The sequence below is a fragment of the Falco biarmicus genome, chromosome 1, assembly GCF_023638135.1.
Source record: "Falco biarmicus isolate bFalBia1 chromosome 1, bFalBia1.pri, whole genome shotgun sequence".
NCBI classification, from domain to species: Eukaryota; Metazoa; Chordata; class Aves; order Falconiformes; family Falconidae; genus Falco; species Falco biarmicus.
Genome location: NC_079288.1, coordinates 121894360 through 121910108, shown reverse-complemented (window position 1 = coordinate 121910108; position 15749 = coordinate 121894360). Strand labels below are relative to the sequence as shown.

General features: G+C 41.0%; 3 protein-coding genes across 9 annotated transcripts in view; 2 read left to right on the top strand and 1 right to left on the bottom strand.

The window, feature by feature from the left end:
* Window positions 1-2407, top strand: part of FGF2 (fibroblast growth factor 2) — a 35482-nt gene extending 33075 nt beyond the window's left edge. For both annotated transcript variants that reach the window (XM_056325826.1, XM_056325834.1), the window contains one exon: window positions 1859-2407. In XM_056325826.1, coding sequence (XP_056181801.1) covers window positions 1859-2044 — 186 coding nt within the window. In that variant the 3' untranslated portion in view covers window positions 2045-2407. The remainder of the gene's footprint in view (window positions 1-1858) is intronic.
* On the bottom strand, window positions 2302-15596 carry NUDT6 (nudix hydrolase 6). 2 transcript variants are annotated; one of them, XM_056325809.1, is made up of 5 exons: window positions 15431-15596; window positions 14691-14894; window positions 9581-9636; window positions 6498-6552; window positions 2302-2936 (listed from the first exon to the last, which is right to left on the bottom strand). In XM_056325809.1, exons 1-5 carry the CDS (start codon window positions 15594-15596, stop codon window positions 2548-2550), a joined length of 870 nt encoding a protein of 289 aa, XP_056181784.1. In that variant the 3' UTR covers window positions 2302-2547. The 2 variants fall into 2 exon arrangements, with proteins under 2 accessions (XP_056181784.1, XP_056181789.1); XM_056325814.1 differs by having other exon boundaries at window positions 15348-15522.
* AFG2A (AFG2 AAA ATPase homolog A) overlaps window positions 15595-15749 on the top strand; it is a 205071-nt gene continuing 204916 nt past the window's right edge. For all 5 annotated transcript variants that reach the window (XR_008819656.1, XM_056325750.1, XM_056325772.1 and 2 more), the window contains exon 1: window positions 15595-15727. Coding sequence is in view for 4 of the 5 variants with exons in the window: in XM_056325750.1 (XP_056181725.1) it covers window positions 15595-15727 (133 nt within the window). In the remaining variant the exon portion in view is untranslated. The remainder of the gene's footprint in view (window positions 15728-15749) is intronic.

Sequence of the window (15749 nt, the reverse complement as noted above, 5' to 3'; positions counted from 1 at the left end):
ACAGAAGATTGTAAGAGAGTAGCCTGCTCATTTGGGGAATTGCTTCACAGGCCCTGTCTCCTCTCCAAGATTTTACATGCCTTTTTTTTAATGATCACCTATTCTTCTCCTCCGGTGTTCCCCAAAATTTTCTGGATAAATCTGAATTGATGGACTGACAGTGGGTGTGTATGAAAAGAAAGTGCCACCCCCACTTCCCCCCCCCCCCCCCCCCCCCGCCCCCAAATTCCTGTGATGTTCAACTTCTGCCATCTTTGTATTTGAGAAAATAATTTCACCTGCTGAAAGCGCCAGTTTTGCAGGCAGGTTCCCCTGTGGCTGCTACATGACCAGTGCTGTCCACTGACAGGGGTTCTGCTGGTGTGAATGTGCCTTGGGACGGATGCAGCTAATGCCGTAGTGATCCTCTTCCTATAGAACGACATCTTACTTGAAGCTGTTTGTATGTCCTCTGAAGTTTTTGATACAGAGGATCCATGTGGTAGATTTCAGAAAATAAATAAACTTTACTGTTTGGAGTTTTCTATGAACAGCTATAAATACTAGCTGTAGTTAAATTAGCTGGGTTCTAAGGCCCCCAGCCAGTAACAACCATCCAGGAAAATCTGTAGGTTCAAAGTCTTGCAGTAGGTAACACCTACCTGATGTGATCTCACCAGTAGGAATGGGATCATCTGAAAATGAAGGCTTTCTCTTCAGTGCGGTCACCTCGAGGGAGCAGTGGGAGCAGTGCTTTCTGCCGTGTGCAGAAGTACATCGCGCTGTATTTATTGACAGCAGGCTTATCTTTTGAGGGCTTTGTAGGCAGTTTAGTATCTTCTACCTGATGGTGATTGAATGCTGCATGTAAGAAAAGACATACGTAGTAATTCCTGGTGGTGTCTCCTGGGCTCCAAGCAGTCTCACCTTTGTGGCCTTCTCAGCAAGATTGGCTCTTACCTGTTTATTAGTACATTTCAGTTAATTTCTTTTCCATCAACTTGTCCAAAAGTGCCTTCAATTCACCTAAGCTGGGGGAAACCAGAGTTTCCTACAGTAAGGAGCTCCATGGCTCACCTTTGACCCTTTGTGTGAACAAAACCCTAATTTTATTTGTAGTTGTCAAGGCACGTTAATTCCATGTAGTTGGAGCTGTTTTTGAAAACGTACTTCCAGAAGTAGAATAATTCTACAGATATACTTTCGAACACTAGCAGAGTATGCTTGATCTCTAGGTGGAATATACCTCTTTGCCAGGTCTGATCTTTTCTTAAAATAAATTTAAAATTTTTGAATTAAAAAAAATCTTGAACAGATTCAGGCTCGCACTGTTTCGGAGTGCTACAAACACAGACTTGACTTAGCTTTAGGAAAGGTAAACCTCAAAATTAGAAGAGAATAGACAAAGGCTGAAACTTTATGCCATACGATTTTTCTAATTGATAAAAAGGTTGGTTTGAGGAAGGCAAGGGAAATACTGTCTTGTCTTTTAACCTCCTACTTTGCTTTTGGTTAAATCACAACCTAGGATGAGATGGCAAAACCGCTGAGTTTGGAAGTCAGTCAGTGCCAAGGGATGGGGTTCCTTATTTAATTGTTTGAATTTCACATCAGAACAAAGAATTACATGGTGAAAACACATTAGAATCTGCTTGGGGTGTGTTACAGACAAGCAAGATAATAAAAACGCTTCTTACTGTGAAAATACTGTTAAAAAGATGTAAAAGAACTGTATCTTTTCTTCAAACATGAAACATTTGATGTGAATTTCTTAAACCCAAATGTACTGCTAACTTACATTCTTATTAAGTGAGGCCCATGAATCTGAAGAATTGATTTGTTATGGAATATCAATAATCCTTTTATTTTTCTCTTTTAGAAATGTGCAACAGAAGAATGTTTCTTTTTTGAGCGTTTGGAATCTAATAACTATAACACTTACCGATCCCGGAAATACTCCGATTGGTATGTAGCACTGAAAAGAACTGGACAGTACAAACCTGGACCAAAAACTGGACCTGGACAGAAAGCTATCCTTTTTCTTCCCATGTCTGCTAAAAGCTGATTTCCATGGCAGGTTCTGAGCACATACGCCACACTACACTAAAGACGCCGAGTTTCTTACTCCTCTCCTAAGTAGCAAAAATATAAGCAATTATTTGCTGATATTAACTACTTTTGCAGATACCAGATTAAAACATGAATGTTTCATACTGTCTTTATATTGCTCTTTAAACCTGTTGTGCCGGTGTGTGTGTAGGTAATATTACTTGCAATGTTGAGACCTTTTCAGGATCAATAACACTTCTGTTTTCTACTAGGTATCTATGTAGAGCTATTTTATTTACATTAGGTTTGATTTACAGAGTAAAGGAAAACAAATCTGATGCACACTTACAGCAATATTTACCTTTAGAAATTATTTATATTTCTGTAGCTTATTAGGGAATAAATAATTACTTTATAATAATTACCTAAAGAGAACATGAACAACTTTAATATGGTCTATGTAACACTACAGTAGTAATTCTAAATTATTAACATAATGAAATGTGAAACATATTGCTATCATGTAATGTTTCTATAGGACTCGGGCAGCTCCCTGTGGTATAGTTTGTAGAACATGCCTGTGTAGATAGCTGGGAACTCTTTCATGGTTATGTCAATCTTATCAAACCCTTCTCGGTATCCGTAAAGTAAGAGTTTAGCTACGTTGCTGGTGATGGGAGTTGTGTGTTTCGTCCTCGCAAGCTCATCGAGGTCCATCCACTCACACCTCAGGCATTCCTGCTGGCAGAAGCTGATGCTGAAGGAGGAGGGCTGCAGGCGGCAGATGATGTACATATCCGACTTCCCAAAGGCTCCGGGGTGTTTGTGTTGCTGTCTTATGCTTAGGATGGACTTGAACTCTGACTTGATGCCAGTCTCTTCAAAAACCTCTCGAACTGCTGTGTCTCCTAGGTGAAAACAGCACTCCTTACAATACATCTGAGAACAGCTTAGCACTCTTTAAACCTTCTGATCATAGAAAATCTCAAACTCAAAGCGTTCTGTTCTGCTTTGTAAGCTTTTCAAAGTGTAAGCCTGTTTGCTTGAACATAAGCATAAGCTAATTTTCTGGTCCCCAAACAAAACTAATTGCTACATGCCTTTCTTGTGTATGCCCTTACGAAATGATGAAAGTAAGAAACTTCCAATAATACTGTACCGGGTGTGGTTTTGAAATGGATGTTCTGGCGGTTGCTGGCTCCACTGATCTCTTAATCCAAGGTAGCACTGCACGCTCTTTTCAGTCCTTTGAAATCGTCTCTTTCCTGGCCTCTGTCTAGTTTCAGATTCAGACCCTGTGCAGCTAAACACCTGTGCGTGTGTCAGATCACTTGATCAAATCCATTTTATTGCACTTTGCCACAAGGTGTAACAAAATGGGTACAACTGTTGTTTGAAGAAAGTGAAAGCTGACGCTAAGTCCTTTTCAAGATGCATCTTAAATGTCTAATGATATTTCACATATGCCATAATACCAGTGTAGCACATAGCCCTTTCTTGCAGAAGACATGCTGCATCTGTGCCGCACGTGTACATTTTATGTATGTCAACCGAAGTGATGTAGGGGTTAACATTCCTCAAAGCAAAAAAGCAGCCGTTAACTACAAGGGTCTAGAGGGTCTGTGTACTGCATTTACAGCCAGAGAATTACCCATCTATCCATTATTCTTCAAAACAGAAGATTTTTCTCTTGAATAATAACTTAAATTGAAGAGCCCAAATGAGATTTTTGATACTCCACTTATTTCCCCAAAGTCTGCAGTTTCATTGTAGTCAAGTCAAATCCTGTTTGCCTGGGGTAGCTACTGGTACGTAAAATACTAGCTTTTTCCAAATCTGTGTAAACTCATAGTTGTGTCTTGTGGTAAACGCATAGAGCTGTTTTGCAATGTTACCTGCTTCTGTTAGTTCATTTTCAGTAAGAAATGAGTGTATTGGCTTACTTCCAAAAGCAAAATACGTTTTAAAAAAACTTGTAGAGATTTGCATTCTTAGGGAAGCTTGCATCTTGACACGTCAGAGGTGAAAAAACCCAGACGTTTTAGGGGTAGTTCCAAGTATTGTAAATAATTTGGACACACAATGGCTAGCAACATATAAACAAAATGATTTATCCAGCAGAGGCCAAACAGCTGTGTTAATGGCCCTGATTCTGCCTCAGCTCAACTTCCATCCTGCAATGGAATTAGCTGTGTAGTGGGTTTGGAGACCCATTAATACGTGGTGCCTGCAGAACATTTATGTTTGTGAGTTTATTACAGTATTAATTAGTTAAAAGGCTACTGCATATGGGGAGAGATACTCCTTTACCATTACTGACCCTTGGAGAGATTGCATTTATTTCCCAGGAAGGCCTCTGTGGTCCTCTGATTTAAAATAGTGGTTGTGAAGCAAACTCCCTGTGGCAAGTGGTTGTAGTAATAGGCAAGGGGCCGTGTTACACAAAAGTGGTCAAAGAAGGTAAACTGAGATCACGAGGAATGCTGAGGCAGGCTATGTTTAAGGAAAGGGAAATAATTAAGGATTTAATTTAAGCTTTGAACTTTGCTTTTAGATGAAGTGCCTTTTTCTGTTTCCCCTTTATTTAAATGTGTGTTTATGTATAAATACATATAAACATATAATGACCGTTAAACTAGAAGAAACACTAGGGCTTGAGTTTCAGAAATATTCAAATACAAAAAAGTGTGCACTTTGCTTAATCTGCATTATGAAACTTCAAATTACTTGTGTGAGTCAGTTTGTACTCATTAAAGTAGGCAGCCGTATATTCTGTCACGTCATATAATCACAGGATCTTCAAGCATTGTAATTGTGACTTGTAATTTTAATTTGAAATTTAGTCTCTTGAATGACTGTGAGTTTATAAGGTTTGATGTAAGGATTAGGAAAGGAAAATTAAGCTTTATTATATGTTATGCTTCACTAATTTATATCTTCTTGTAATATTATGATGTGATGCAGAGAATTGTAACTTTTATTATTATATAGTTTAGTAGTAGCGGGAGGGGAGCTGTAAGAGATTTGTTTCCTCCCAGGTGTTCCTCAGTACCTACATCCAAGTTCCAGCCATAATCTCACCTGTTGCTTAAGGGATGGCCACTGGCTTACTAAGAGTGTTCCTCTGGGGAAGCTGTTGCCAGTGCTGCTGATTCTTTTTCCTCAGTACAAAAATCCCTCTGGTATCCCCTGGCCTACAGCTGCTCTCTGTCACAAGAAGTGAAACGGAGCCTGGCTAGACAACAGACATGGCATTTAGGATTCTTCTGAAAACATGAATCCATTTCACTATGTTAAATAGATTCACACTGTCAGGCAAGTAATTTTGACTTCTATCACCCCGTCTGACAAAAAGACTTAAAGCGTGAGTAATGAGTTATGAAAAATACACCTTGGCCACATCCTGCAAAGCAGAAACTTTCTCCACATATTGAAATAATGAACTGGAGTGCAAGACCTCCCCACACATTGTTGTAGGAAGTCTGCTAAAACAGTAGATATTTCTAAGGTATGAATTGGTCAGTAAACCTGGGCTTGATGCCCAATTTGCCAGAGCTGTTGTATTGTTCCGAGTGACAGTTTTGAGTTCTGCGTTTTTGAGTTATTGGAACAATATACTCAGATTTGAATACCGATGTGGGGCTAAATTAATGTGAGCAAATGTAACTTTTGAAATTAAGGCCTATATTTTAAAAATAATACCTAATGATACCTAATAATTACCCAGTTTATGGATCATACAATTTTAAGGGTTGTGGTACAAGGGGAAAAAGCCTAATTTTCTGTCTCTTCATAAACACCCTTGTTCATCCAGCTCTGAACCTAACTGCAGAAGTGTTCATCATCACCTGTGCTATGCTGGGTGGAAACAATAGGTTTCCTCAAAGCAGCATGGCTTTTTAAAACAAGTACCTTGGGTCTCTAGTTCAAAGTAGGTGCCCATAAGACTGAGGCACTGCCCTTCACGCTGGTCCTGTGTCAACGAGCTCTTAGTCTAAACAAATCAAATGAATAAGGGTAGAAGGAAGCATTTAGTTCTGTTTTAGATATAAAAATGGAGAGTTGGAAACTTTTGCTCAATCCATCATTGAGCTCACTGCCTTGGATTCCATTGTGAGCTGAGAGCTCACTTGCAGTTTTATTTGGGTTATATACCAATTACCTTAATCCCCTGCACTTCTGGCTCATATTACAGCATATCCAACAATTGTACAAAAAATAAGCTGGCGTCAAGCACTCACTTCAGAGAAATTGTGGAAAAGGGTAAATGTTACAAATAAAAAACTTCTATGCCCTGAACATAGTGTTACCCCATTACCATTAAGGTCATAGGATCACGTCACTTCATCTATTCACCATTAATTCGAAGAAGCGATTAGTCATAGGAGTGCTGTGGGTCACAATGTATTTCAGTGCTGTTAATGTCTTTATAATTCTGTTGACGTCTGACCCGTTATCCTAGGACTTACCAATGTCTTCACCTGGATTAGATAGACCTCCTGGAAATTTCCATGCATTGATAGTCTGTATTGGAGGAAAAAAATATTAATGAAGTATGCAGCCTGTGCTGTACTTTTTAATATGAAGGAGACAATTAACATGTGACTTTTTTTTTTTTGCGTTGTAGTGTTGCAATTACTTTTACAAACATCAGTAAGGTTTTAAGTAGGAACTGCTTTGTTCTTGCTAATGTGATGATCAGAGGTATCTACAGTCTGTATGAAATATCAGAACAAACATCTACTGATTGAAAACAAACTGTCTATCAGTCATTGGACAATGTTGCTGCTAGATAATTAGAGTAGTTGAACATTTAAAAAAGCTGCTATTGACAATATAACCTTATATTTAATCACTAATGTATTTCACTTCCATGGTTTTGGCTTTTAAAAAATGTCTATATATTTAATCTTACAAACCCGCATTATCATTGTAGTACTGTTCAATACTGCACTGGCTTTACGATGACCTTGTGTGTCTGTAATAACCATTTAGTGTAACTTGTCATTTGTTTTCATGGAATACAAAACCTGAGGCTTTGTGTGTGATTTATATATAGAAGTGTTTATTGAATTGCAATAAAGTTCAGTACTAAAAAGAGAATGTGAGGTGCAGACTTGGTGCTGTTACTGATATTGGTAAAGGAGTTCCTACATACCTTGCAAATGCACAAGGATTGTAGGCTTTACTGTTACGTCTATGTGTAACTATTTTTATTTCTTCCAGTATTGAAAGTTTATGTACGGAGAAGCTAACCTTCAACTAGAAATTAATGCAGTAAAAAGGTACATTGTCAGGAAAAAAAAGGTAGCTTTTCTTGTACATCCAGCAGAGAGGGAAGTTGTGTGCTTTCCAGTGATTGGAAACCCCACTGACTAGTTGGAAATGTGTTGGGTTTTTTTTTTTCTGGGCAGTCTTAAAGGGCTTGGATCAGAGTTTAAAGTAATAGATTAAAAATAGCACAGATGGAAAATACATACATTTGTTTATTGGCTTTCAGATTTGCTTTCAGTTCCTGGAAATCTCTGTGTGCTGTGGAATTGTCCTTTCATGATTAAACCCAAACTGCTCTTAAAATTCCACTAGCTGCTTAAATATTTTTGTTTACGCTTTTGTATTAAAAGTCACCATTCTGGGGAAATTGTTCATTTTGTGGGGAAGGGGAAGGGAAGAGGAGTGGTGAAACTGACGGTGGGAAACAACTCTCTGAGCTGATTTGCTTGCACTAGAGATATTTTATGTGCTTACTGCACAAGAAATGTATATTTAATTTTATCTAGCCAATAAAAGAGAGGTATAAAGAGGTGAGTTGGAAACAATCGCTTTTTTCTTTCTCATTCCTCACTCACTGCGCTGTCAGCTTTGTTCTGGAAAAGTAAGTTGAAATAGTTGACCTGGAATATACCCGTCCCACTTCTCAGAACGAGCTGGAGGGAAGAGTGGTGCCAGGCTGGTCCTCTTCCTTTTTGGGGCCAGAGGCTAAGGAGGTAACACCCGGTGAGTATGCAGTTGGACCTAGAACCTGAATTAGAGCATCTGATGTGTCATTGTAAAACTGGATAGAGCTGTCTGCCCTTAAAATGGTGGTGGGTGAGCTTTAACAAAACCACAGTGTGAGGAAGTTAAACCTTAAGCCTCCTGGGCTTAGGAAACTACTATTTCCTTCTGAATATGCAGAACATGCAATTGCCATTTTTAGTCTGAGAACTGTTTAAGATACTAAAAGGTAAGCATGCAGCTTTATAATTTTTGTGCACATGAAAGGAAAAATAAATGTAGCATTTTTGCAGTTTACAATTTGCTGTTCTGTTCCTGGAGACTCTCTAGAACTGGAACCACTTGGGGAGCTTACAGCCTACCTGCTGGATTTATGCTTTAATTGGTAATTAACTGAATGTAAGCCTGAGGGTCCTGCTATAGAGAAGTCGTGGAAATTTTACTTTATGGAATGTAAAATTATAAGATCAGTAGTTTACAGGAAACAAGAAAAGGGTGTTTCTCTTCCTCTGGACTCTTGTGTTAAATTCAACATGTTATATGATTGAACCTGCCAATGAAGACATCCTTTCATTGCAGTTCATTAGCTGTGTTGTAGTTGCCAGTGAACTGACGTTTTGGGTCCTGAGAAGGAATGTCTTAGTAACTGTTTCAGGAAAGACAGAAAAATGCACCAAGGGAGATGTTGATCTAGTTTTTACTATATAAAATGAAAATTATGCATCCAAGTATATTTCAGTCTATGTATGTAAGATTTGATTGTTTCCACGTTAAAATTGCAGTTAATCTCACTGTATCAGAGACACTTTCCTGTAATTTAATCTCACTGTATCAGAGACACTTTCCTGTAATTTACAAATGAAAGCATAATGGAATCTAAGTATACTTTAAATGGAGTAGCACAGCCAACTACTGAGCTATTGAGCTTTCTGCGCTTGCTGTATTAAAACGTAGGTTAGCCTGATAGAGGCTAACACAGAGGCTAAGCCATTACCAGTGATGGATGCTTGGTTACCTCAAGCCACATCACACCACCCACCACCACCGCACTAATACTCTCTGGTTTGGCATTTTCAGTAGTGAGGTCAAGCACTTCCGTTTGTGAGAAATTAATGATCTTTACACCTGCTGTACTAAGGTGGTCTCCAGGCCATGGCCAACCATGTTACTGCTTATTTAAAGCCACAGATATGCCTGGAATTTTCAAACCAAACAAATTCAGAATCCTTCTCCCAAAATCTGCTTTGAGACAGAGGTCTGCATGGATCCAAATACAAGATCAGGGACTCTTCCGTCAGTTACAGGAGGAAACAGAAAGCTCAAAGCAGAAAGAATACTTAATTCTGCTGATTCAATCATCAGTTATAATTACCAACAAAGCTGTTGATTTTCAAAGTCTTATTTCAATCTGTTGATAGACATATTCCAAGACACTTGTAAAAGGAAGTAACTTTTAACTTGTCGCAGTTTTAGACTGTGAAAATACCTTTGTTTTATACTAGAGTAAGCTTACCTAAATGAACTTCTCTATTTTATAATTCTGTAACAAACTTACCCTATTTCTGTCTTGTACAACCAACACCTTTCCAGTGCTTTCATCTAGAACAGCACCTAGTAGACGGATAATATTGAAAAAGATGAAGTGTTAAGAGAACTATGTTCAGTCTTAACAACCATAATTTAACATGCTTTGATAAAGCAGAACAAACCCCTAATGACACTCAGTTTACAGTTAGTAAGATTTGTATGGATGAATTGCAGAAAGTGGTTTGTTGGTGGAAACCTGATACACAATAAAATATGAAAAGTGGTTAAGTATCCTGTATAAAAATTCAAAGCTAGCAGTATCAAGATAAATACTTTCCACATTTAAAGTTCCAGATTAGGCAAGAAATGTAAAGAATAATTCACTTGTGTTAATATTATCAGAACTAAAGAATGCAAGATCAAGACATCATCCACATAATCTAGCAAGGCTGCTTGCTTCAGCAGAGACGTGCGTGTAAGCTTGCTCAAATAACAGAAGTTTTTCCAGTGGCTCTGGCTGAATAGCCACAATGGGTAAGAACTTTTCTTCAGTGAAACTGACAAAACTGCCTGCTGTAGTGAAGATGTGAGCATTTTCTGGTTAATAACACACAAAGCGTAGTACTAGTGGGCTGACTGTACTGATCATGTTCAACTGGCTGGCTGACTATGAAGTCACACTGTAGTACCCAGCTAAGTGCTCATGACAGGTACTGCACAGTAGACTGAGTCAAATTGTTAATCAAACAGCATTGCTTCCAAAAAGTGACACTTTTACTTGATTAAAAAAAAATAAATCAGGACATATGACTGAAAAGTTCAGCTTTTTCGTGTGTCCATGACTTTCTCCCATAGATTACATGTTTTCCTACTTTATAAAATCCAAGTGCTTTCATGTTTCATCATCATGTCACGCTCACTAGTCATATTTAAAAAATGTCTTCCCTTTAAAACAAGGATTTTTCTCAGATTTTAAAGTGCACTGTGGTGAGCAGAATGAGTACTGTGGTGTAGCTTACCAGGCTCTTTTCCACATCTGTCATGCATGGGTTTCAAATTAGTAGTTAATGATTAAAAAAGTGATGTCATTTTACAGCAGGAGGAAGAGTATATGGACAGAATTGTGATGATAAATGCATTTAAAATGCTACAGGGAAGTATTTCCACAGAAGGGAATTATTAAGGAATGAGTGTCCAGCTCAAAATATCCTCTGTATTTTAATAATACATGGCAGACTTATGTGTAGGAGGAATATTTAAAAGATGAAATACCAGTCTTCCTTCAAGATATGTCAAAGGACGTGCTTTAAGAGGGTAGTCACATATCTGCCTGCCTGTGGCTTGTGACTTTATGATTTCATTCCTCCTGTAAATATTTAGTAGTGTCCATGTTCAAGTACTGTACTGATTAAAAGAGGGAACAAAATAAAAACAGGGGCAACTTTGATGCATGCTGTGATTACAGGGCTTATTTTCTACAAAAGCCATTCTTCGGCCAAGTGGTTTGCTGAGAGCAAGGACGACTGCTTAAGACAGGAAACTGCAGTTTGAATCAAACAGCAAGAACATTTTTCTCTCTCCTCTGTTCCACAGAAATCGATGCCTGTGAATGTAATTTTTGGCAGTGAAATTCTCTGTGAGATGTCCAGAATCTCTACTAGATGATACCCAAGTCCAAAACAAGAAGAAAGGAAAAACACTAACGGGATTTGCTGTCTGGTCTCATTTTCTCAAGTGTAACTCAGAAGTCCCTCTGCTGAACCTCACTTGGTTGCAAAGGTTGGCTGCGGGTGCTGAACTGTGGTTTTAAAAACTCTCCCTCTTGCTACAAATGTGGTGGTACCTGGAGCTTTAAATCATCCCATGCCGGGATGACTTGCTGGAAAGGTTTACACTTGTAACCTAATAAAGTAATCACTATTTTAACACTGCTTTATTTTGAATGTTCTCTTTTGGGAAATAGGTAAGAAAAATATTTTTTAAAAAATTCCCTTTGACAACGCAAGACAACAAGTTATGGAGAGGAAAAAATATCTTCTACCGGTTTCATTTATGACTGATGTAAACATGTGAAAAGATGTTCAGCATTGAAAAGCACTTGTCATTCATGTAATGAGTGCACACGACTGCTTGCATTGTAAAGATCCGCAGACAGGAACAGGTATTACTTTGTAACAAACACTTTGGAAACTGCTTTTAAATCACTTTTGATTGCTTGGACCATGTAACCGTCTTCCTGTGAGTTTGACATTTATGCAGCTGCTCATTTTACACATTTTCCTTAAGTAACAGGACTGGCCAAGGCCGATGATTGTGTGTGGAGACCCTTCTCTCTTTCCAACTCGACTTTTGTTTCAACTAGATTAAGGTAGGTGAGGCAGAAAAGAATTACTTCTACTTTTCTTCCTCTCCTTTTACTTTCTTTCCTCAACTTGTCTTCCTCTTGCCATTGTTATGTGGCATATTTACAAACACGTCACTTTCTGGATCACAGACCTCTTCCTCCGAGGAGGCAGAGAATTTTGGAAATGCTTTTCAAAAACATCTTAATCATTACATACACCATTAGCTTTTTTGTACCTTAACATATTTGGAACATCCTGCCGCCTACAAACGGATGCAGCTAAGTGAGTTGGAAGACACATCACATGTTCCACTATTTCTAAACAATAATGGCCAAGCCCAATGAGTAACATTTGCTACTCTCTGCTTGGCGATTCTGATCTAGTCTGGCAAAGTATGACCTGACCTTGCTTATTCACACCTTTGTCATCACTTGGCTGGATGATGCTACGGCACTAGCACTGGCTGTGCAGCCTTTGCTGTGTGAGAAACTCCAGACAGGATGAAAACCAGCTGCCGGTCTACTTGGCAATGCAGGCTTGCTACCTACTATCCACTTGCTGTGCTGGCTTCCCGCAGGCCAGCAGATCACTTGCAACATCTCTGCTTTTCTTTTTTGGGATGCTCAAGGGACTAAGTTCTGTATTTAACTGACTGGCTACAGCTTTGACATGAAGGCTCGGCAGCAGTGAAAATGCCTAGGGTTTGGCACATACACGCAATAGAAATGCACATATTTAAATAATTTAATATTTCAATAAAATTAATTTGAAATAGACGGAAGCCCTTTCACTAGCCAGGCTGTTGCTGCTGAAGTAGAAAGACAATGGAATAACATATGCCAGGTAGTATCCACAATGCTTAGTGTATTCTTGGGATGTGTTGCAGATCCGCTGAGAATGAGTGGAATGAGGAGGGGAAAAACCCCAAACGCTGCAGTCATCATTTCACACACAGAAATCTGTTTGTTCACCTGCCCAAATGTCTTCCTTAAGTCTTTACCTCTTTTAAAGAAACCCCCAATAATGAATAAAAATATATTTTTGAAACGTGGTTTGAAAAGCGATAGCAAAGAATACATACATTGTATGTTGTGCAATTTTAAAATCTGTGCAGTAGATTATGAAATCCATATACCTGCATTTATGATACTTTTTTCTTTCCTCACAGTTTTTTCCTACTAGCAGAGTGCAAATTGTTTCAAAGTACAAAAGCAAATTATGCACTGAAAGTGCTTCTCAGAGTTCCAATTTTTCTTATATTAAGTCCTTCCTGATGACCATCGGGGTCACGACACATCTATCACATGATTTTCTTTTAAATAGCACTTTCAGCTATGCAAAACCTACTTCAGAAAATTCCCCTTTCAGTTAGTCATATTTCCCCAAACATGCAAGTTATAAATGTAAGGAGCAACACGGTGCTTTTGCTGGGAGAATGCATTGCCTTACTCGAGTTTAATACCACATATTTTAATGGTGAGGTTTTCATACCTCAGGAAAACATGCTCTGACATGTCGATTGAAAAAATCCAAGTTTGTCTTCAGTTTATACCCTGCCCTCTGCTGGCTTTGTAACGCAGAACTCCCAGTACTGACAGTAGTAGCCCTGTTTGGTAATCGGAGGCGGTTTCTCCAAAACTTACTTTCACCTGACCTGCTGCTGCAGAGAATAATGCAGCTTTTCAGAGTCCTTCCTAACTAGATATTTCAAATGGCTATTTACGGGTCTTAACACCACTTGGTGAAGAATTAATGTCCAATACAGCCCCTGCAGACCAAGGACAAACGAGTCAAGCTTTTAACGGCAGGTATTTGCTGTCCCTCTGCTGTAACTGCGGAGTGTTCCACAGTCTTTACCAGGATGCTAGGGGTCCAAACCAGCCTCCAGATTACAGGAGATGACTGAGTGATAAGACAGCTAATTGCCAATCTGTGGAAGACTGCTGCGAGAGGGGACAAAACCATTCAAATTTAGTGCCACTGAGCTCAAGTTGACTGTATTTTTCTCCCATCAGTTCCTTGTGCTGCACTGTATGAAAAAAAAAGGGGAACTGTCGTACCAAGTTCCTTGGGAATTTCCTCAGTTTTTAGAGCAACTCCTTTCCAACCATGGTTGTGGGACGTCTAGATGGGTAAGAGTATGGTGTCTGTTTGTAAAGAGATGCCCGTCTGTTTGTAAAATGTACTTGTTTGGGTTATGGATTTCTAGGCACAGCTTAGAGGAGCTTTTAGACTCTTGTAATTTAGGCCAACAGTTGCGCTAGCTCCTGAACAATCCCTGTTGGGTCAAGTTTGCCCTATTTACAGACCTTAACTTGAGCATAGCTTAGGCAGATGCATATAATAAGCACCTACAGTAAGGAGAGGAAGCAGAGAAGTGATTTTTTTTTTCCCCTAAGAAGACTGTAGTTACTTCTTCACTTTTAAAAAAACTGGTTGAACCTTGAAATCCTACCTCTCTTCTCACCTGCAAGGTGAAAGCTGAAAGCCAACAAGTTTCTCAAAATAGCATTTAAAAACTGTGAGTTAAAATTTTAAAGCTTCAGGACATTTTCTTCTCCCTGAGCTGTTGAAAATTTTCTCAAAGTGGAATTGTTTTGAGAAACCTCTTTCTGGGCCTGTTTTTAGCTACAGGCACAGTCACGAATGACATGCTTCGCTTTGTAAAGTTACCGGAATGGTACGTGGCTGGCATCCACGTGCTGGCTGTGCAGAGGCTGATTTCCTACTGAACCTAGTTCTAAGGGCTTGTTCAAAAGGCTTTTCATGGGTGCGACCACTTTTGTAACTAACCTGCGACTCCCAGCTGGTGGGTGGCAAACCCTGGCAGCCTGCTGGGCCCTTCTCCCAGCCACAGCGTCAGGGTGGACGAGCCTTGCTCAGCATGGTGGAAGGCAAAGCCTTGCGAAGCGGCGGCCGCCACAAATCTGCTCTGGAAGATGGGGACGTGCAACCAGACGGCGACACGGCCTTCCTCCTGCCACCGGGCCACCGCGCCTGTGAGAGAGCAAGGTAAGGAGGGTAAGAGAGAGCAAGGCCACTGCCACTGCTCAGAGACCCCCCTTGCCCTTGCTCTTTCTCGTTTTAAACCTTATCCCTGCACAACAGCTGGGGTTTACATGTGAAAATCTGTATTTTCACCTCATTTACCACAGAGCCCAACGAGAAACACATCAGTGGTGACACGATGCGTGCAGGCACTGCCAGCTCAGCCCTGTCCCTGTGTTAGTGCATAAAACGCTGGCTTTTATGGCAGCATTACCATAAGGCACAGGGAAATGGACCTCTGCTCGCTTCCAACACCTCTGCCAGCGCCCTCCACCGCACGGCTTCGTGGTGTGCGGAGGCGGCCATCGCTCGCCCGCCCGGCGCTGCCAGGCGGCTGAGGGGAGACCCGCCGCCCCCCCCCCCCCCCCCCCCGCTGCCCTAGGGGCCCGGCCCGGCACTTGCCCCGCAGCCACCGCCCGAAGGCGGCCGGCTCCAGGCGGAGGGGACGGCGCAGCTCGGCCAGGTCCACGCTCACCCCCCCGAACCTGTCCGGCCGCGCCCGCAGCCCCGCCAGGGCGCCCCAGCCCCGCGCCCGCCGTAGCGCCGGCCACAGCCTCGCCATCGCGCTGCGCAGGGCGGGAAGTGGCCGCCCCCGGGGCGGTGCCGGCCTCTGCTCCCGGAACCGCTCGGCGGCAGCCGGCGCGGCAGCATGTCGGCCTCCTCCAGAAGGAAGAGCAAGGGGCGGCCGGTCCCGGGCGCCGGTGGCTCCCCACGGGCTGCCCCTCCCGGCGCTGCCGAGGGCGGGCCGCTGGCGCTGGGCGTCGCCGACGCCGTAGAGGCAGGTACGGGGGTGTGGGCCGGCGG